General features: G+C 34.9%; 1 protein-coding gene across 1 annotated transcript in view; it reads left to right on the top strand.

The window, feature by feature from the left end:
* The window catches only part of LOC107694145 (oxysterol-binding protein-related protein 10-like), a 29773-nt gene that overhangs the window by 4065 nt on the left and 3405 nt on the right, over window positions 1–22303 (top strand). Inside the window, exons 2-8 of the mRNA XM_016493753.1 lie at window positions 7457–7632; window positions 9883–9962; window positions 11117–11185; window positions 14522–14713; window positions 17729–18050; window positions 21513–21643; window positions 22150–22293. Of these exons, the coding sequence (XP_016349239.1) occupies window positions 7457–7632; window positions 9883–9962; window positions 11117–11185; window positions 14522–14713; window positions 17729–18050; window positions 21513–21643; window positions 22150–22293 (1114 nt within the window). The remainder of the gene's footprint in view (window positions 1–7456; window positions 7633–9882; window positions 9963–11116; window positions 11186–14521; window positions 14714–17728; window positions 18051–21512; window positions 21644–22149; window positions 22294–22303) is intronic.

Here is a 22303-nt window from a genome sequence, read left to right on the forward strand (position 1 = left end):
AGTCTTGATATTTACTTTGAAAGCTGACGCTCGCGATTATGGTAAGGGGCGTTACATTTCCGACGCGTGCTTGTGGTGTTCGGCCAATCACAATGCACTGGGTCAGCTGGCCAATCAGAGCAGACTGCGCTTGTCAAAGGAGGGGGCTTTGTTGAAAACGAAGTGTTTGAGAGAGGCGGGGCATAGAGGACCTACAATAATGTACAGTATTTGAAAAATAATGTGTTTTTTGAACATTAAAGCATGTCAACATATTCTGTTACACCAAATACACAAAATAATGATCTTTAAAAAAGCATCATATGACCCCTTTAAACACCTCTTATAGGCAATATTATTGTAGTATCATTGAGATAATATCATACTTTTTATTTTTTTATTTTATTAAATTTTATTTTTTTAGTTAAAATGTTTTTTTTTTTTTTTACATTTTTAGTACTTTTTAAAAACATGTCTATATCATTTGTATTCATTTTTATTTCAGTTTTAAGTTTCAAGTTAAATCAAATTAAAATGTAAATGTTGGAAACTAGCTGGAATAATAAAAAAAAGTTCAGTTAATGTTTATTTTATTCAAAATAATTATTTTTTTTATGTTAACTTTAATAACCCTGTTAAAAGGTGACATTTCACCCCAAAATTAAAATTAAAATGTATATAATTCATAAAATAAATTAAATAAAAGCAAATTTTTTTAGGACTGTTAAGATGCATTGTGCCATTATTTATTACTTTTTTTTTTTTTGAAGTCTCAATATTTTCTATAATATTCTATTATATATATATATAGAGAGAGAGAGAGAGATTTCAAAAACCATAATTAAACTATGTACATGTGTTATGTACTACAACATTTAATACTATTACTATTACTATAATAACTATTTTTAAATATATTGAAGTAGTTTATTACTTTTGCATCACAGTAATGATAATTTGGCATTTAAATGTGCTTAACTGTCTTGAAAATAATGTGATGATAAAAGTCCAACAATCACAATGGTCCTAAAAACATTTTGTTATATTCAAAATATAATTCTATCTTTCTTTCTTTCAGTTGTTGAAATATGACCTGTACATGTTCTCGAGGCGTTTTCAAGGCTGCTGTTGTTGGTTTGCTGAGATGCAAACATACATTTCTTAGGGAATGAACTAGAGTTGATTAATCGAAAGAACAGACTAATTACTGATGAGAGAAATCACTAAAACATCAAAAATATAACACCTTTATCAGTTATGATACGCCATAAACCTTTCCAGCTCACGCACTTACAAAAGGCATTTCCGCTCTATGGAAATTAGATTAAATATTTCATTTGAGGTAAATGAAAATGAGGCTGTAGAAGCTGTTCAGTATGTTGAACTTTTTTTCTTTTTGCTTTGGTGTCAGTCATGCAGTCAACTGTACATTCGTTTCATATTGCAGCAGCACTACAGTATACAGTATTTTTTTCTTTTGTAACTCTTTCACCAGGTTTAATAGGTGGACTGGAAACACCAGGCTGAAGAATAGAAATGTAACTCTACTCTGGTATTATGACCTTTCTCAGATTAGTAGGCGAGTGAATTTTTCTCTACAGACACAGATCTCAGTGAACAGATGCTTGAAGCATGGAAAATGTGACTAAAAGCAGAAACTGAAGTGCACCTGGGGTTTTATTTCTGTGTTATTTGAGCTGATTGAGGAACGGTGAAACTCGCAGGTGTATCTGTGCCGTGGGCGACAAATCTTGACGTGTTTGTGTCACAACGCTTTCTTTTGCAGTACTGACTCACTTCACTGTTTTCCACCAAAGTGTTTCCTGCAGAATTCTAAACATTCTATTTTTAAATAAAGTTGAAATATCACGTCTCACAACAGTGAGAGTGTCTCTTTAACTAATAAACATTCAGTAGATGAGTCCGTAAATGTTAATCCAGTTACTGCTCTGATGCTTTCCACAATTTCATTAGACTGATTTAAACCCATAAATCATTAGTTTGCATATGTTTTGCACACGCATAACACGAATCTGTGTTGTCATTGCTTTTTTTTTTACACCAGCACTAAATAACGTGGCAGGAAACATTGTAGGTTTTCAGAGCAAAACTTACAAACTATTCAAAAGTTTATGGCAAAAAACTTTTGGCCACGGGGGAAGTCGTGGCCTAATGGTTAGAGAGTCGGACTCGTAACCCAAAGGTTGTGGGTTCGAGTCTAGTATCAGCAGGGATTGTAGGTGGGGGGAGTGAATGTACAGCGTTCTCTCCCACCTTCAATACCACGACCGAGGTGCCCTTGAGCAAGGCACCGAACCCCCAACTGCTCCCAGGGCGCCGCAGCAAAAATGGCTGGACTGGAGTAATGATGCTGAAAATTCAGATCTGATCATCGGAATAAATTATTTTACAATATATAGACAGAAAACAGCTATTTTAAAATGTAATATTTCACAATATTAGTTTTTATTTTATTTCAAGTAATTTTTTTTTTTAGTTTTTAGTTTGAGTTAACTATAATAAACCTGCTTACAGGTCACAGTTCACCCCAAAATCAAAACAAAGAAATTATAATTCACATAAAGCAAAGCATATTTGATCATTAAGATGCATTGTGGCATTATTTGACTTATCTTACTGTTTTTAATGTATTTTGATCAAATAAACACAGCCTTGGTGAGCAAACAAAACTATTAAAAAAATAAATAAAACAATACAAATCTTACCAATAGATTGATGGCTTTAATAAATCTTTCACCTTTTAGACTAATTTTGTTAATATTTGTCAAGGTGAGTGTCTCTCTTTCCTGTATTGGACAGTCTGGTGTGATGGTAAAGGACGCCTGCTAACACGTGGCATAGAACATACTGCTGCTTTCCTGCTCGCAACGATAGATTTTGATATGAGAAATCTGGAGATGAAGGTTATGCAAAAATGACACAGAGCTGTGATGTCATACAGGAAGTCAGTCAGTGCCTCCCAAATCGCATACTTTATATGCGATATAGAATTATATACACTATTCTATGATGTTTTGTAGTATAAATAGTGCGAGTAGTGTGTTCACACTGAAAATTCCAAAAAGAAAAAGTGCACTTTAAATACCCGGATGATGCACTTAAATAACCGAAAAAACAAAGTGTGGAATGCTGAACACTTCATGCACTCAATTGTCTCAGCTTTAATTACGTAGCAAAGTAGGAGGGGCTATCGGACTCCGATTATGAATGACAAAATAACTTTATTAAAGGGGTCATATGATGTTGCTAAAAAGAACATTATTTTGTGTATTTGGTGTAATGAAATGTGTTTATGCGGTTTAAGGTTCAAAAAACACATTGTTTTCCACATACTGTACATTATTGTTTCTCCTCTATGCCCCGCCTTTCTGAAACGCATCGATTTTTACAAAGCTCATCAGTCTGAAAAGCAAGGTGTGCTGTGATTGGCCAGCTATCCAGTGCGTTATGATTGGCCGAATACCTTCTTTGGATATGAGACTTTAGTCTTTGCAACTTTACAGATCTTCTTTATGCACCAAGAGCTTGTAACACTCCAAAGAGAAAGGAAAAATTGAAATCGCATCATATGACCCCTTTAAATTCATATACTACATGGTTGAGTACATAGTGCATATGTACATATTGTATAAGTGCATAGTGTATAGTGTGTCATTTGGGACGCAGTTAGTCAGTTGTTAGTTGACACGGAGTCAGATCAAAGCGTTTTTAACAGACACAGAGTCAGATGGGGAGGTTGGGTTTGCATCCTGACCTCTGACCTCCTCCATCATTGTCACATACATACATAAGATAGATAGATACATAAGATAGATAGATAGACAGAACATGTACAGATGGTCACCAGTTTAATTCGTAAACTTGGTTTGTAGTGTAGTACTGGACTTGAAAGCGTCTCTCTCGAAGAACAATATCCATAAAAGTGAATGATTTACAGATATGAAGTGATTCCAGCGCTGCGAGTGTCTGTGTAACTAGGCCACACATCTGAATGCACTCAATGCTCATATGATGAATGAAACACGTTTTTACTGTGTTTGTTTCCGTGATGGTAAATCCTCCTCTGTTTCGGGATCAGAGCTGCTCTTTTATGTCTTTGTGAACATGATTACATGGTCTTGAAAGGGTCTGATTTGGGGTCAGAGCACATTTTGAAATGTTTGGTGCCTGGAGGCTGGAGTCTATGAGATAAAGAGCAGCGTCGAGGATAGAAAGCTCAGAGAGAATAGACTCAAAAGTTCACTCTAATTTCATCATCTATATTATGAAGTGTAACTTTTCTTTGCCTCCACTTTAAAAAAAGCCTACTATACAGCTGCATGACCAAATGTAGTTTATACTTCAAAAAGTAAAAGGTGCCACGTGGACCAGAAGAGCACTTCTGGAAGTATTTTCTCCACTAATTTTCTCAATAAAGAATACTTAACCATGAACCAAACCAAACAGCTTTGAGATCAATCACATTACAAACATTAACAGGAGGGAAAAAACAATTACTTGAAATTATTTATATATGAAGCATTTCAAATGACATAACTGAATCAATGTAACAATTGACATTTTTTCAGTTTTAAGTATAAAGTATAAAATGTGTTTTACTTGTTCAAATAATATATTTTAATATGGAATAATGGAAATCACTAAAAAGCAAATAATATGTCTGTGTGGAGAAAATAAATGGGGTTTTTATTTGTGTCTGATCAGATCAGATCTGCTTACTTGTGTGCCAAAATAAGGAAGTGTGGCATGATTTTAATTCAACACAGGCTATCAAATCATCTAAAAATTTTGCAACTTGCAACAGAAATACTGTACATTTCTAAGCAAGATAAACAGTAAATGCATGTACAGTATATGATGCATTGCAATGCAGGTTTTTGAGCTGTGATTATTTTGCATGTTACTAAGTGCAGTTTGTTTTCTTTCCAAAGCTTTATTGATTGTTTTAAAGCAGTCAGTTCTCCAGATGAGGATGAGCGGATGCTGCTTTAGCACTGGCCTACTGTATGTAGACAGCGAGCAGCACACTAGAGTTTGGTGAATACACTAGAAACACATTCATAATGCATGTGGAAAAATGAGCCTGTCACTAAGATCCATGTGTTTCACTTTTACTAAACATGTCAAAACAAATGTCAAACGTGTGTGTGTGTGTGTTTGTGTGGTTATTGAAGCTCTCGCTGTAAGTGAAGTTTGTTGCTGGTCAATGCTGCTGATGCTGTGATCAGACAGAGTCATTGATCCGCTTCAGAGAGAAACACACAGACACGCACACAACAACATCCGCACTCGCACACGCTTGCTTTCTTTCTGTTTTATAAAAAAAAAAAGGTTTTCTAAAAAATTGTGTATGAATGTGCAATATGTACACAATTACATTAAATATGTGCTAATTGTGCATGCATTCTTAAACAAAAATCAACATTTTTTTAAATTTTATTTCATTTATTAACAGCATGTGAGGGACTGACAATTTCTACAATTTCATTTTTTTCTACTTTTTCTTCGTTCATTCAATTTCTTTTCTTTATTTCCTTTTCTTGCTTGCTTGCTTTATTTTATTTTCCAAAAATAAAACTTGTGTCAAAAAACTTTATATTAATATGCAATTTGGACACTTATTCAATAAATATTTGTAATTTTGTGTGCATTCTAAAACCAAAGATCTGCTTTTTGGAAATATTGCACTTTAATTTTATTTTAATTTTAACTGCATATTTGGAATTGAAGATTTCTACAAAACAGTTACTAATGTTTACAATTGTTTATTAAATGTAAAAGATATTTGAGAATAATATTATGTTCACATTAATTTTTACATTCATTCATTACTCATAATAGTGTGGTTTATTGTATTTTTAGTGGATGTTTCTATGTTATACATGGTGAAAACACCATCATAAAATCACGAGAAAGCAAGGCTAACACAAATACAAAATCTAAACCACATCTGAAATTACTTTTATAGGATGAGAAATTAATCATTGAATGAACTGTTTTCCAGGTCTGTTTGGTTTAGTCAGTCGTGTAAGAACAGGCTGGAGCTGTGAAGAGCTTCTTCAGGTGTGCTTCTGTGGTTTTCTGTAGTTCAGCTGCTGTTATGTGCACTTTCTCATACGGTTTAATCACACAGAGAGCTGAGCTGGGACTTTCACTCTCATTTACACCCTCTAATTGTCTGAGCGGGTGATTGGAGCCGTGGCCTCTGGCCAGAGGGATTGTGGGATTGAATAAGAGTCATCCCATCTAAACCATCATTTGAACTCCGCAGACACAAACTCTCAAACTCTCTCCGTCTGATTCGCTTTCATTGTTCTTCTGTTAATCTCGGACTGTTGAAGAAATTATTCTTCAGTGTGTCCAGACTCTGATTCTGTTCTGCTCTACACTTACATTGATATTTTTGGGTCTTTGGAGATTATATATACTATTTTACATACAATACACAAAAAATATCAAATCACAAATCATACAAAGAATAGAATAATTAATAGAATAAACAAAATAAATAAATGCATACATACATAATTTGCTAAACATAAATGAATGTCTAAACAACTATTCAAAACATTTACAGGAGTCACATGAAACGCTTATTTTTGTAAAAGCTGAAACAGAAATCAACTCTCTCTCTCTCTCTCTCTCTCTCTATATATATATATATATAATTTTTTAAAGATTACTCAAATTCTTTTAAAAAATATATTTTCATTTTATATTATATTATGTATTTATTCTATTTATTTTTTTATGTATGTACTGTATTATGTATAGATTAATGTTTGCATTTATGTTTAGATTTATGTATATATGTTTTGATTTATTTATGCTAAGATTTACTTATCTGCTTAGATTTATGTTTAGAATTATTTGTTTAGGTTTATTTATGTTTAGATTTAATTGTGTTTACATGTATTTATTAATGCTTAGATTTATTCATTTTGTTTGTATATTTATTTGTTTATATTTGTTTCGTGTCTTATTTTTTTCAGTGTATTGTATGCAAGTCTGGCATTCATAAGGTTGATTTTATTTTTCCTGCCAGATTTTATTTTTTTTTAGATAAGAATTTTGTTCTTAAGTGATTTGCCTGCTTAAATAAGGTGAAATAAACATTTTGAATAGTCCTGCTGTATGACAAACCGCCTCTTAATTAATATGAGCACATAAAAACAGCTTGCAAAATAATTTTAAGAGTTTTAAAATGCTGTTTTAAATGAAGCATGCCACACGACAGGACTGTCAGCTTTGCATGTTCTGTCAAAGTATTTCTCTCCAAGTATTTAGAAATAAAATCATATAATGTTATGGTTATGTATATGATAATGTTATCATATAATGTAACACATGGTGCAGTCAGTGCAACGCAACACACCGAGTCATTCTCTCTTCACTCAAGTGGTGATGCATGACTGTATGAATGTATGGTGATGGATGTTAATCTGTGTGTGTGCAGGTATTTCGTGTTGGACCCTGATGTGGGTCAGCTGCAGTATTTCGTGAGCGAGCAGGGGCGGAGTCAGAAGGCCCGCGGATCCCTGCCTCTGATTGGTGCGTCTGTGACGGCGAGCGACGAGGCGCCTCACATGTTCATCGTCAGCTCGGCCAATGGGGAGCTCTTCAAACTCAGAGGTATTTTACACTCGCGCTCGTGACTCTCAGATCAGTGCGTTCAGGAGACGATGAGCTAAAGGTTACTTGTTTCACGCAGCAGTATTGGGCTGTTACCACGGCAACCAGCGGCCTCTCTTTACAAAATTCATGTTTCATGCAGGAGTTTGTGTATTTATTCAGTATTTTTCTCTCTGCAGTTCTGGAGGCTTTTGTATTGAGAGTCTCGCTGGTATTCAGTCTGTTTCTCAGTCTGTCCAGCCATATGGAGAAAAACTGTGAACTAAGCACATGATTCACTTCCATTTGGATGTCAGTTCTATACACTACCATTCAAAAGTTAGATTTTTTCCCCCCCAAGAAATTACTACTTTTATTCATCAAGCATGCATTAAATTGATAAAAAATTGACAGTGAAGACATTTATAATGTTACAAAATATTTCTATTTCAAATAAATGCTGTTCTTTTGAACTATCAATTCAACAAAGAATCCAAAAAAATTACGGTTTCTGCAAAAATATTCACCAGCACAACTGTTTTCAGCATTGATAATAATGAGAAATGTTTCTTGAGCAGCAAATCAGCATATTAGAATGATTTCTGAAGATCATGTGACACTGAAGACTGGAGTAATGATGCTGAAAATTCAGCTGCGCATCAGGAATAAATTCCATATATTTCTAATGTTCTCTCGGTGTCATCAGGTTCATTGTTTAGAATGAATCTGTGTTTATTAGCATCTCTGTTAATTGCAGTCAGTCCATCTCCTGCTCGTTACAGAAGCATCTTCATCACCTAATTAAAGTGGGAGATTGTTTAAATTGCAAAAAGAGTGAAGCTTATCTGTGATGAAGCATTCTTGACATCTGTTTTACCCATTAAATGAGCATTAAGTGGGTTCTGATGAAGGTTGTAGTGCTGCATGTTCTGATGAGAGACAACATCTATTTCTATGAGCAACAATAACTGAGAAACAGTGAGAGGAAGAACATCTGGCACATTGACTCTCAGAGCATCTGCTCGCTGCTGCCATCTCAAGGGGTTCTGGGTATTTACTGTGAGGTTTAGTAGCTGGATTCTACTAGCTGGTCCAAGGTGGCTCTCAGTTGTGAGGATTTGGCTAAGCTATGAAACCAAGGACCTTGATGATGAAAATCAGGTCATGTCATCTTAAATTCAACATGAAATCAAAGCTGGCCTGCTTAAAAAATATTTATTTATTCATTTATTATATTTAACATTTTTATTTTAGATTTATTAATTTAGTATAATTTTATTTATTTATGTGTATTAGATTTATTTTATTTTATATTGATTTGTTTATTATTAGTTTTTTACATATTAGTTTTTTATTTTATATTGATGCATTTTATATGTATTTGTTACATATTTAATGTATTTATTTTTACTTATTTATTTTTGGCCCCTGTAACAAAATCAGGTTTTGCAAGCCAACATTAAAAAAATGACAGTATGGAATAGATAGGAAACATTAGGCATCTGATTAATAATTTAGATTTTTATTACAAAATGTTTCCTGATGCATCAGTTTTCCTGCGATATGATTGAATGCAATGTTATTGTTAGTCTGTTCCCTTGATTTTTACTCTTGTGTGCAAAATACTTCCATTTAATGTGACCAGATTAGCACACCACATCTTATCTATAATGTTTTGTAAGAGTGTGCTTGTTAAATAAACCAAATGAAATATAATCATTTTAAAATTGCAAAGATGCAGTGCGTGTGTGTGTTATGTTGTGTTGTGTTAATGTTTGGGCGGCTGCTGCTCTGTTTCTCATTAATGGTCTATTTCTGGTTTATTCAGGCTCTAATGTTGATGCCCTGCTGAAGCTCAGGGAAGTTTGATGATTTCAGCTCAAGTGCTTCACTGGCGCTTGTTTTGTCTCTAGGAATAGTCTGACTTCCTGTTGAATGTGGAAGTGATGCGGTGTTCAGGGTCACTCGTCTGACCCTCAGCAGTCATTGTGAAAGATCAGTGTGTTATTTTAGTATCAGTGAGATACTATTATACTGTAGTTTTTATTTAGAGTTTTAATTAGTATCACTTTTATGTTTACATTTTAGTTACTTCTTAGTTAGTTCTCTACTTAGTAACAGTTTTGGTGTTTTACTTCAATCCCAATCTAACATGATTTAATAGAAATGCATCTTTTAAGCTGTTTCCATGGTGACTATAATGCATTAATACTTTGCATATTTACTCTCCCTCTCTCTCTCATGTTTTCTCCCATAATTCCTCTGTCCCAGCGGTGGACGCCACAGAACAGCAGTTGTGGATGACACAGCTACAGGCGTGTACCAGACGCCACTCCGACAGCAGTGCCAAGGTCTGTGCGAACACACACACACACACACACACACACAAACACACAAACACAAACACACACACACATTGTGGAGTATGTTTGAGGAGAGCAGGGAAAGTGTTATAGGAGAATCCGTTTCTTGCATTTGGGAGATTTTGGGTAGCGTGTTTGTAAAGTTTTGTACACTGTAAACTTGTGAAGGTCAAATATCCTCACTAATACAGAGAAATATCATGACGAGTGACTCGTGAAGACATTCGATGTGTCGTCACTAATTGAAAAGACTCATGAATGGTCCATTTGATGCTTTTTATGTAAATCTAACTATGTGCATGGTCAGGAGATAGAAAAGATCACTAATCTGATAGAAAAACAATGAAAGTCTATGAGATAAGCTCACTATTATAGTTTCTAAGGCAGTGGATCTCACTGTGCACAACAATATTCAAAGTCCTGAAACTTATTTTAATGTATGGGCAGTCCTACAATAGTTTCTGCAAATTAAAATAAATAAATAAATAAATAATTACATTTGAGGATTCCAAAAATGTTCTTCTGGGCTATTATTAATATTTATAACCATGACTTACATAAAAGATTTTCATTATTTAAAATAAAATAAACCTTATTTTCTTTCAGCTAGTTGTCAAGGAAACATTTCTCATTGTCATTTAGTTTAACTTGATGTACTAAAACTAACTAAAACTGAAATAAACTTAATACAAACTATATAGACATATAAAGAATATTAAAAATTAATAAAAAATAATACTGAAAATAACACTGATTTACATGACTTCCCAGTTGTTCATGATTTACTGAATTAAATCATATTAAAATATTCAGTATATTAACTCATAATATATTTGCATAACTGGTCAAATGTGTATTCATTATAAAAATGCCCATATAGTTTTAAGGTTGTAATAATTTCCATGACTTTTCCAGGTCTAGAAATCACACTTATAAAATTGAAATGCAGGTATTTCAAGACCGTGAGAATCGTTGTTCTTCAAAGAAACAGTAAAAAAAAAAAAGAAAGAACAATTGTTGAAGTGAATTAAAATAAGAAAGATCTTGATATAGTTGTTTTAGCCTTTGTCATATTTTAAATCATTTTAAGTCATCTTGAGGGCTCTTTGCTAAGGCGTAATCTGATCAGTTGTTGTTCACAGATGAGAAAACTGAAGGATTGTGACGAGCATCTGTGTGTCGACCGAACTCAGAACACATTGGACGCACAGGTAACACACACACACACACACACTTTCTCTTGTTTAATGTGTGTTTGTTACATTACATGTCTCATGTCCTGAAGTGTTTGATTGTTTTACACACAGTAGCGGTCTGTCTCTGTTAATGCGGTGCTGTAGTAACTGCTCATCAGCTCATGATCACAGAGCTTCATTGAGTGAAGAACAGATGCTTTATTCTGCCTCTTTCTTTCTCGGAGTTCCTCTGTAACTGATATCACACATATTGATCCAGATGGATCTAGAGTCACTGCTTAGGGCATTAGCACACACATACTACTTTTGCTTTTCAGTTCACAGGGTTGTTTCTGACTCTTTAAAAAAAACATAATCTCCCACCTCAGTCTCAAAATACAAAAATATGAAAAAATACAAATTTCACCAATATTCACATCAGCACTTTTTTATATATAAATAAGCATTTTTCAATGACCACTTTTTAAATAAGTTAGCTGCATACTGCAAAAAAAGGTTTTTGATTACTTGTTTAAATTAGTTTTCTAGTTAAAATATCACTGAAAGTCCTTGAAACAAGATAAACGTACTTGAGAAGGAGCACTGCATGAGAAATTATGACTTGTTTTTATAGACTATATCTTAAATATGAGTGTGTTTTGTCTTACTCCATGGCTTACTTATCCTATTTCAAGGTGAGATGTTAACAGGAAAAAAAGACAAAATACTCATTAAGTATTACGAATAATTGTTTTGCATAGTTGCATTACTAATTCAAAGCCTAAAGCACTAAAAAGAAAGGAAAATACTTTTTACCAAAGATGAGATTTATTTGTTGTGTTATTCATTTAATTGATTTTTTAAAATTATTCATAATTTTTTATTTATTTATTCATTCATTCTTGGCACTTTTTTTAAAAAGGTAACATTATAAAATGATTCTAAACTGTATTTATGGGAAATTTTTGATTAATTGAGTCATGATGCAATGACAAAATTCCTGATACATCAGTTTTCTTGCAATATGATTCGGTGCAGTGTTAATGCTTTAATACATGAACTAATAAGAATGAAGATCACTGATAAAATGTCTAATAATGTCCTTGGCTAGAAAAATCATTGCACCACACACTGCACTAAATAAAATGAATGTTTTATTTAAAAAATGATTTCAGGCCTGTGGGACGGCATTTGGCTTCAGTTGCTTTGTGCCCACGTTCGCTGTCAGAATGTGTTCGGCCGACACACACACACACACACATCTCTGTTCACCTGAGAGATAGAGCGCTATAGTGTTTTACAGAGAGAGAGAGACAGACAGACACCTGTCTGTGTGAACATCTGACCTACTTCTTCTCTGCTCTGTCATTATGTTGCTAAAAAGAACATTATTTTGTGTATTTGGTGTAATGAAATGTGTTTATGCGGTTTAAGGTTAAAAAAACACATTATTTTCCACATACTGTACATTATTGTTTCTCCTCTATGCCCCGCCTTTCTGAAACGTGTCGATTTTTACAAAGCTCTATGATGCCATGTCCAGCCGGAGCAATGATTCAAAAACATGAAAACCCATTATAAACGAGGCATTTGTTGCATCCAGTGGGGACATAATTACGGATTATAATGACTTATACTGTCTTTTTACGCGTTGCGTTGCATCGCGCCGCGTAAACATAAAACCATGTCTGCATTTGTGATCGGAGAAATGACAAAACATCGCATCATATGACCCCTTTAAAGGCTCATATAATGTTATATTCAAGGCTGTGAATTGTTGTGATTAATTGCATCATCTTGTTGTAATTAACACACTGAATTCTGAGTAAACTCAGTAACAGCGTGTGATTGTGAAGTACAGTAATCTGTGAATGACACTCACATCACAGTAGCAGCTCAAACACAAAAACAAACCGATTATCCTCAAACTGCATCAAAACACACAGCAATACACATATATTCATTTATCAACATATTCCATACTGAAAACAGCTTTTCTCAATTTATGGATTTAATCTTACTGTAAAGATGCAGTTCTCTTCACATTTCTGTGAATCACTCATGGGTGATATTTCACTTATTGATTTTCATTGATCATTACTCTTCACCACACAAACACGCTAACTGACTTTTGTTACACATCAAAACAAAAGTTTTGTTTGATTTATAAGTTACCAATTTAGTGATAAACAGATGCTTTGCTGATGTCTGTGCATGTGTGATAAAATCCTGTTTTAATCAGCTCTAAATGTTCAGAACAAACTTTAGAAACCACAAAGTTTTAATGCCTAACACTGATTGCATGCATTAAAACATTGTTTAATGGTGTTATTTTGGTATCATTGAAATGATATACTGTATACTGTTATAGTTTTATTAATAGTTTTAATTAGTTTTTGTTTTTATATTTAGTTTTCATTTTAATTTTATTTAAAGTTTTAGTAACTTTGTTGTGTGTTGTTGTCGTTTTTATTATTATTTTTTAAATATGTCTACATAGTTTTTTAGTTTTTTTTTCAGTTTACGTTTTAGTTAACTAATGCCGAGTTCACACTGCACGATTTTAGCCCGATTTTTCCTCGCCGACAGGTTTTGCGAAATCGCCGACAAATGCCCAAATCGGCAAATCGGTGCTCGTTCACTCGAATGACAATCACGCAGTGTGGATTATCAAAGACGCGATCTGAGGGAATCGCCGACACGTCGCCGACGCCCGTGAAATATTTGGCATGCTAAATATCTGGAGCTGTCGGCGATTCTTCCTATTGTGAAGTCATGCAGTGTGAAACCCCCTGTCGCCGATCCATCGTGCAGTGTGAACACAGCAACAACTGAATGCTACCCCAGATAGTCACGCAGTGTGAAAACAACGGCGATCCGACGAGTTTGAAAATCGTGCAGTGTGAACTCGGCATAAAGCACTTGAGCTGAAACTAAATGAAAATGAGAAATGTTGCCTTGGCAACTAGCTTAATATATTTTACTTCAGCTAACATTTATTTTATTTCAAGAAATTATTTTTTTTGTTTGTTTTATTTAATGATAATATCCCTGATTTAATCATCATTTAATTAGTTGTATATGTTAATGCATTAACTAGGATATTTGAAGGTTTCTGTATTTTTTGATAATATATCAGGCTCTTTTTTTGTCTTTTAAGACATTAATTGTATCTGTGTAGTTCTGATGCTTTAGTGTATTTAGCAGTCGTGTGAAGGTCATTTTCTGGTTGTGACTTCTGTGGCTTGTGTTTTCTGGAGTGTGATTGTGGTGTGAATGAAGCTGTAATTCTGCATTCACTGCTCGTTAGACTGTATTATGTGTATCTGTGAATGGGAAGGTTTTTTTTTACCATCTCTCTCTGTGTCTCAGGGTTCGTCGGGCCGAACGCGGAGTTTCTCTCTGCTTCCTCACCTCCCTCCGTCTTCCTCTCCTGCATCTCAGAGACATCTCCCTCACCACGGGCCTCAGAGCAACATCGTTACCATCACGCACCATAAGTCGCCTGCAGCTGCCCGCCGGGCCAGAAACCAGTACCCAGACCGCCTCCTGGAGGTCAAAGAGGTCAGACACACACACCTCAAACACTGGACTGATGGAGGATAATTACAGACCATCAGGAATCTCCTGTCTGATCTAATGCAGAATTAAAGAACACTCAAAATATTATTTAAATTTAAGATTTCTGTATTTAAATTGGATAAACAATTTCCATCAATTAAGATGACATAGTTTAACTAATAAACTTAATATTATACATATTTGTCAGTCATGCATAAATAAAACCGGTTTTCTAATTTGTTTCAATCTCATACATTTTAACTGACTGAATATTGCTTGTTCCACAGTTAGCCATATTTGAACCATGCTCATACTTTAAACTGACTAAATGTAATTGTTTTCACAATAAACAGATTTATGCTGATTCTAAACAATTTAAATAAATGCATTTTGAAAATATGATTATTTAAATTAAATCAAATAACTGCAAATAACCTAGTTAATATTAAACTATGGCATGATTTTTTTTTCCGAGAGCAGAAATCTGACCTGTTTCATTTATGTATGACTGACAAGTAGGCTATGCATCACCTTGAGTTTATTTGTTTATGTTCAAATAAAAGCGTTATGGTAAAATTGTGTAATCTAATGGATGAAATTTTAAATGCAATTTAAATACATTTGTGTGTGTGTGTGTGTGTGCTCCTTTCAATTAATGTCCATGAATGTGAAGTGAATTTGTCACATTTCACAGGATGTTGAATTGGACTTTGGAAGAGGGAATAACTGAATTGAAATTCAAAGGAATTTAACAGAGCATATATAGTCAAATTATGTGAGCTGGATCAAGCTTTAATCTGTGCAAATCAAATTATTACTGGAGAGCTGCTTTATAGGAGAAAATCATGTTGTAATTGTAATGGAAAGCAACAACTGACAATGCTTTTTGTGTGCGCGCGCGTGCGCGTTTAATACTGTAAAGCTGCTTGCTTTATAGCTATATCTATTGTATAAAGAGTTATATAAATAAACGTGACGTGATGAATTGCAGAGCTGTTGCAAACATATCCACGTTGCTATGATCAGATGCTTTCTTAACTGCTGTTTTCTCACTACTAGCATTTTAGTTGTTTTATTTTGTTATTGAGGGGAAATTGCATTTGCATATTCATCTAAACGCTGCTCTCAGCAGCATGCGGATGTTCGCTAACAGTTAAACGCTGTTTGTGTAACTTATACAGAACTTTTTACCTCGAAAACTTCACTGTGAGTAGGCTATATCCACCTTTAAACATGACAACCCATTTGTTTGTAGTTTTGTAACGCTTACCCTCACTCTACTGGTTCTGCTTCGTTTGTACTTCTCATAAATGTGTCTTGTTCTATTGGATTACAGCCTGGAGAGCTGAATTAGAGTGTTGCGCTACAGCGCCACACTGGTCAAATCGCGTTATTGCAGGTCCTTACTTTAGGTAATGAGATCAAACGACTATTCGACAACTAAAGTTTTTGTCGCCAATTTTTTTATTGTCAAGATTATTATCTTGAATAAAATGTAATGAATAAATAAAATAAAATAAAATAAAAGTAATTAAAATGTAATAAAATAAAATGTAAGATGCTTTGAATAAAAGCATCTGCCAAATGCATGACTGTGAATACTGCATTTTCACACCGACTTTCTCCGGAAACATCTCTTTCCTTTAATAGAAATAAGGAACCAACTGAGCTGGTTTTGTAGCTCCGAGCATAAAGAAGCGTCACAGAGATGTTTCTCCTCATATAAACTGTGTCAGTTTGAGCTCTATTGCAGTGGTTCCCAACCCTGGTCCTGGAGGCACCCCAACACTGCACAATTTGCATGTCTCCTTTCTCTGACACACCAGTTTCAGGTCTTGGAGTCTCTAATAATGAGCTGATGACCTGAATCAGGTGTGTTTGATTAAGGAGACATTCAAAATGTGCGGTGTTGGGGTGCCTCCAGGACCAGGGTTGGGAACCACTTTATTTCTGTGCCAGAGCATCATTTAGAGAATTAAATAAGTCCTGCGTCAGCTGAAACATTATTACCTCGTCCGTCACTTCTGTCAACACACGGCTCGTGTGATCATCCGCATCAACCACAGCGGAAACTTTACCGCTTTGATTTCAGGCCCTCGATTACATCAGGCATTTCAGAGGTGGAGAAAGATCTGATTAAAGATTATGATACTAAGATACTTTACAATAATGTGCTAAGAAGTCTCATCTGCTCACCAAGACCACATTTAGGGCTATTTGATTATAAATACAGTAAAAACAGTAAAAGTAGCTGTTTTCTATTTGAATATATTTGAAAATAGAATTTATTTCTGTGATGCAAATCTGAATTTTCAGCATCATTACTTCAGTCTTCTTCAGTGTCACATGATCCTTCAGAAATCATTCTAATATGTTGATTTGCTGCTCAAGAAACATTTCTTATTATTATAAATGTGGAAAACAGTTGTGCTGCTTCATGTTTTGTGGAAATTGATATTAATTTTCAGGATTCTTTGATGAATAGAAAACTCAAAAAGAACAGCATTTATATGAAATATAAATATTTTGCAACATCATAAATGTCACCTTTAAGGACATTTATGCATCCTTCATTAATAAACGTATTAATTTCTTAAAAAAAAAAAAAATCTTACATTAGAATCAGTGTTTTATTATAGAAACAGACTTGCAAGCTTTTTGATGATATTTGTACCAGTTTAATCCCAAGGGTTGTGTTCTAGTTAGTTATGTACACTCTTGAAAATAAAGGTTCCAAAAGGGTGTTTTTGCAGTGATGCCATAGCAGAACCATTTTTGGCTCCCCAGAGAACCTTTCAGTGAACAGTCCCTAAAAGAACCATTTTGAAGTACATTTTAAAAATCTAAATAACCTTTTTTGACTATAAAGAACCTTTTCTGCATTTGCAAGGTTCCACAGATGTTCAAGGTTCTTCATAGAACCATTGATGCCAATAAAGAGCCTTTATTTTTAAGAGTGTAGCTGAATGGCGCCACCTGCCGGTCGACCGCAGTAAAGCTCCTTCCTCATTTCTTCAGGTTATGAACCAGGCCGAGGATCAGCAGAAGAGTCTGGTCCAGTCCATCGAGTCTCTGCCGATGCGAGGATCCCTGTCCTGCCTGGATCATGACCTGCTGCTGCTGAAAGCCACCTCTGCCGCCACCCTGAGCTGCCTTGGCGAGTGCCTGACTATATTACAGCAGAGTGCCGGACACGACCACGGGCCGCCCTCCGGTGAGTCCAATACGGACACCCTACAGACGCCCGTGCCTCCTCCAGACCCGGAGCCGGTCAAAGATCAGGGCGAGGTTGACTGCGGCCCCTATCCGTATCTAACGGGCCCCATGCAGCTAAACGTTTGCAATAATTGTTGTTGAAGGGCTGTTCGTCGTTCATGCTGCATGTTCACAGTTTGTGTGAGTTCATCTGTATTTTAGCTCTTCATTTGAATCGTTTGTTCGTTCGGTTCTGTGCCTGATTGTATCATTTGTATTCGTGTTGAGTGTGTAACATGTTAATGCATGATTCGTGTGAGTGTTTGGAATCTGATTCCAGTCGCTTTTCAATGCTGGACGAACCACATGCCAAAGAAACACACACACACACACAGGTGCCTGAAAACTCAAAACAACCCAGTGGATCCAATAAAACATTTTAGATTGACCCTGACATGGACTCAGATGCTTCACTCTGGGCATCAAAATCAATTGCCATGATTTTTTATTTGATTTTATGTTTTGCATTTTTATTCATTTTTTTATGTTGATTCACTCTGCCAAAAAAACAACTAAAAGAACAAAACGAGAACTCCTTGATATCAATGGACACCTTTGATATCTTTCTTTCTCCAAGGAGAAACACTTGAGAGCTGAATGACTCTGTGCCTGATCTGAATATTGTATTTTCCTTTTGTATTTTCAGTTTTGAATGTTGATCTTCAGATCTCAGGTTCTGTTCCTTGTGTTTGGAGAGAACGAACTGCGTTTTGTTTCAGCCTTCGTTTAATGCTGTTTTTCTTCTGTTTTGTAAAACATATTTTTGAAAGTATGACAGCGAAAATGCTTGTTCCTCTCTCACCCTGAATGCTTCAGATGAGTTCAAATTGAGATGGAAATGAGACCGTATTGGTGTATGAAGTGAATCCAAAACTGATCGCTTAGAATGTTTCTGATGTTACGGAAATGAATTAAAGGAATGGGTTCAGACGACATCTTTGATCTCTGACTTTGAGGTCTGTTACTGTGGGCTAGTGACACACATTGAAGGGGCGGGGCTCTGACATGGGCGGGGCTGTGAACGGGGCGGGGCCTACAGATCCAAACGAGGGTAACACCAATCAGGTAAATACATATTGTGTGTTTGTTTGCATGATCAGTTTGCTTTACATCACAATGATCAGCCAGAAATTTTTTACATGTTCTGGTCTGTGCATGGATGTTTCTCTGCATGGTGTGTGTGAGGATTTGTTTTCCAGCTTATTCAGAAAAGAATGAATTAATCTGAAATTATGCTTGATGCTGTCCGATGTAGTGTTTCCGAGGAGAATCATGGTCATAAGAAATACTTTTATTTTTTGACATTTTATTCAATTATTTTCAGCTGTGGATTTACTGTTCAAACGTTTGGGAACATTCCACATTTCAGTGTTTCTGAAAGAAGTTTTTTTCTGCTCAACAAGGCTGCATTTATTTGATCACAAATACAGTAAAAAATAGTAATATTGTGAAATAGCATTACAATTTAAAATACATGTTTTGTATTTTAATATATTTAAAAAATGTATTAAATGTTAAAATTTTTCCCTATGATTTACAGTTTGAAGAATCTGAAGGTCCATTCACACCAAGGGCTATAACAATTACAATAAATATATACATAGTATTAAAGGGTTACTCCACCCCAAAATGAAACTTTTGTCATTGATCACTTACCCCCATGTCGTTCCAAACCCGTAAAGCTTTGTTCGTCTTCGGAACACAATTTAAGATATTTTGGATGAAAACCGGGAGGCTTGTGACTGTCCCACTGACTGCCAAGTAAGTAACACTGTCAAGGTCCAGAAAAGTATGAAATACATCGTCAAAATAGTCCATCTGCCATCAGTGGTTCAATCTGAATTTCATGAAGCGACGAGAATACTTTTTGCACGCAAAGAAAACAAAAATAACGACTTTATTCCACAATTCGTCTCCTAAAATAATAAACAGAGCGTTATACCAAAGTCAGTTGATGTGTGCTAATATGGTTATCATTCTTGGTGTAAACGGGTGTTTTTTTTTTTTTTTACATTTTATTGTTCAGAGGTTGCTTATTCAGAGCTCGAGGATTTAAAGGGATAGTTCACCCAAAAATTTAAATTCTGTCATTTATTACTCACCCTCATGTCATTCCAAACCCGCAAGACCTTCGTTTGTCTTTGGAACACAAATTAAGATTTTTTTTAATGAAATCTGAGAGCTTTCTTACCCTTCATAGACAGCAAGGCTCCAACCATGTTCAAGACACAGAAACATAGTAAAGACATTTAATATGACACATTGTTAAAATGGTCCATGTGACTTCAGTGGTTCAACCGTGATTTTATTTGTATATTTTGTTTTCTTTGCTGAAAAAATATTCTTGTAGCTTTGTAAAATTACGGTTGAACCACTGATGTCACATGGACTATTTTATCGATTTCCTTGATACGTTTCTGGGCCTTGACCGTGGTTGTACCATTGCTGTCTATGCAGGGTCTGAGAGCTCTCGGATTTCATCAAATATATTAATTTGTGTTCCGAAGATAAACGAAGGTCTTATGGGTTTGGAGCGACATGAGGGTGAGTAATGAGAGAATTTTCATTTTTAGGTGAACTATCAAACATTCGGCTGTGAGAGACTCCACATACTCTCCAAAGATCAAAGATCTCATTGGTGATTTTTATTATTTTCTTGGGTAAATCGGTGAGAAAAGTCAAGGGAAAGCATTAGTAAATCTCTCTAGAGTGTTTCTGATATTAGTCATATGGGCCAGAGTTCAAGTAAACAGTCTGTATATAGTCATAAAAAGTGATTGTTTATGTAAATGATAAGCCTTTTGTTCCAGCAGTGGTTGTTTATTTCAGTTTTCTGAGAGTACATGATTTCTAAAGAGAGCCTCATGCATCTCATGTATTTATAAATTAATAACATTTTTATAAATTAATATCTATCTGTCTGTCTGTCTATCTCTTATTAAAATGCAAATAATCTACAGCTTAATGGGCCACAATGTCACAAAGACAAACTGTATTTACATCTCAGTTATGTCATAAATTTATGTGGCTGAATCTGTCTGAATGTAAGAAACTTGACATCAGCTGATCAGAAATATTGTGAGAGCAGATGCCAAGTTCATGCAGCCCTGATGATGCTTTGATCATGATGTCATGAGAATTTGAGATGTTTCTGCATCAGTACAAGAGCTTAAAGAAACTTCACATCTTTTTACAACACACTGAACTGCTGCAGAATTAATCTACAATTAATTGGTTATATATATAAAAAAATAATAATACAGTGTTAAAACATTCAAAGCAGCATATGATGTTTGTGTTGAAAGATGTGAATCATTCCTGCTGAAAAAAAATCACCTAGGTGGTTTGCTGGTTTTAGTTGGTTTCCAGTTTTAGTTTGATGGGCATTTGTCAACCAGCTAAACTCTGTAAGCCACTTTAGGCTGTTTTTTTTTCATCAGGGTCATCAGCGTGACGGACTGAACGCAGACTGAAGGTCACTAATTGATTTGGTTTTGAGTTTCGGCATGATGGGTAACTGCTGACCGCTGGTCATGTGTTCCTGCAGATAATGTTCCCGTGTGGACCGTCCCAAAGTCGCCCTCAGGAGAACTTCTGAGGAATGGCGGTGCTGTTACCAGGAGCTCCACTGAGCCCTCGCCCTCCCTCAGGAAAACAAACCTGCTGCAGAACACTGAGGTGAGGCAATACTGCGCATTATACATATTTTAACCCTTCAAAAGTTTTGGGTCAGTAAGATTTTGAAATGTTTACATTTTTATGCTCATTGAAGCTGCATTTGTATTTCCAAAAATACAGTAGAAATGCAATATTGTGAAATATTATTTCAGTTTAAAATAAGTTTTCTATTTTAATATATTGTAAAATGTCATTTATTGCTGTGATCAAAGCTGAATTTTCATGATTATTTGATGAATAGGATGTTGAATCAAACAGCATTTATTTGAAATTGATTGTTTTATAAGATTATAAATGTTTTTACAATCACTATTAATAAATTTAATTCATAATATAGGCTATATATATATATATAATTTTTTATATTATAAATGATATACAAACTATATAATCAAATATTTTTCTATTTTTTATGTATTAATTCTTTTATTCATTTTATAGAATATTGTTGCATAAATTTAGTTGTGTGAGAGATCATGTATGTGATGTGTGTGTGTTTGCTACAGGTTGGGATGGAAGTGATTTCTCCTGAGGAGGAGGTGATGGATTCAGATGATAACACTGAAGAAGATCTGGGTGTGTTGGACGACCAGAGGAGCGTCATTCTGCATCTGCTGTCTCAACTCAAACTGGGCATGGATCTCACACGGGTGTGAATCA

Source organism: Sinocyclocheilus anshuiensis, unplaced genomic scaffold (genome assembly GCF_001515605.1).
Source record: "Sinocyclocheilus anshuiensis isolate Anshui unplaced genomic scaffold, SAMN03320099.WGS_v1.1 scaffold1110, whole genome shotgun sequence".
NCBI lineage: Eukaryota > Metazoa > Chordata > Actinopteri > Cypriniformes > Cyprinidae > Sinocyclocheilus > Sinocyclocheilus anshuiensis.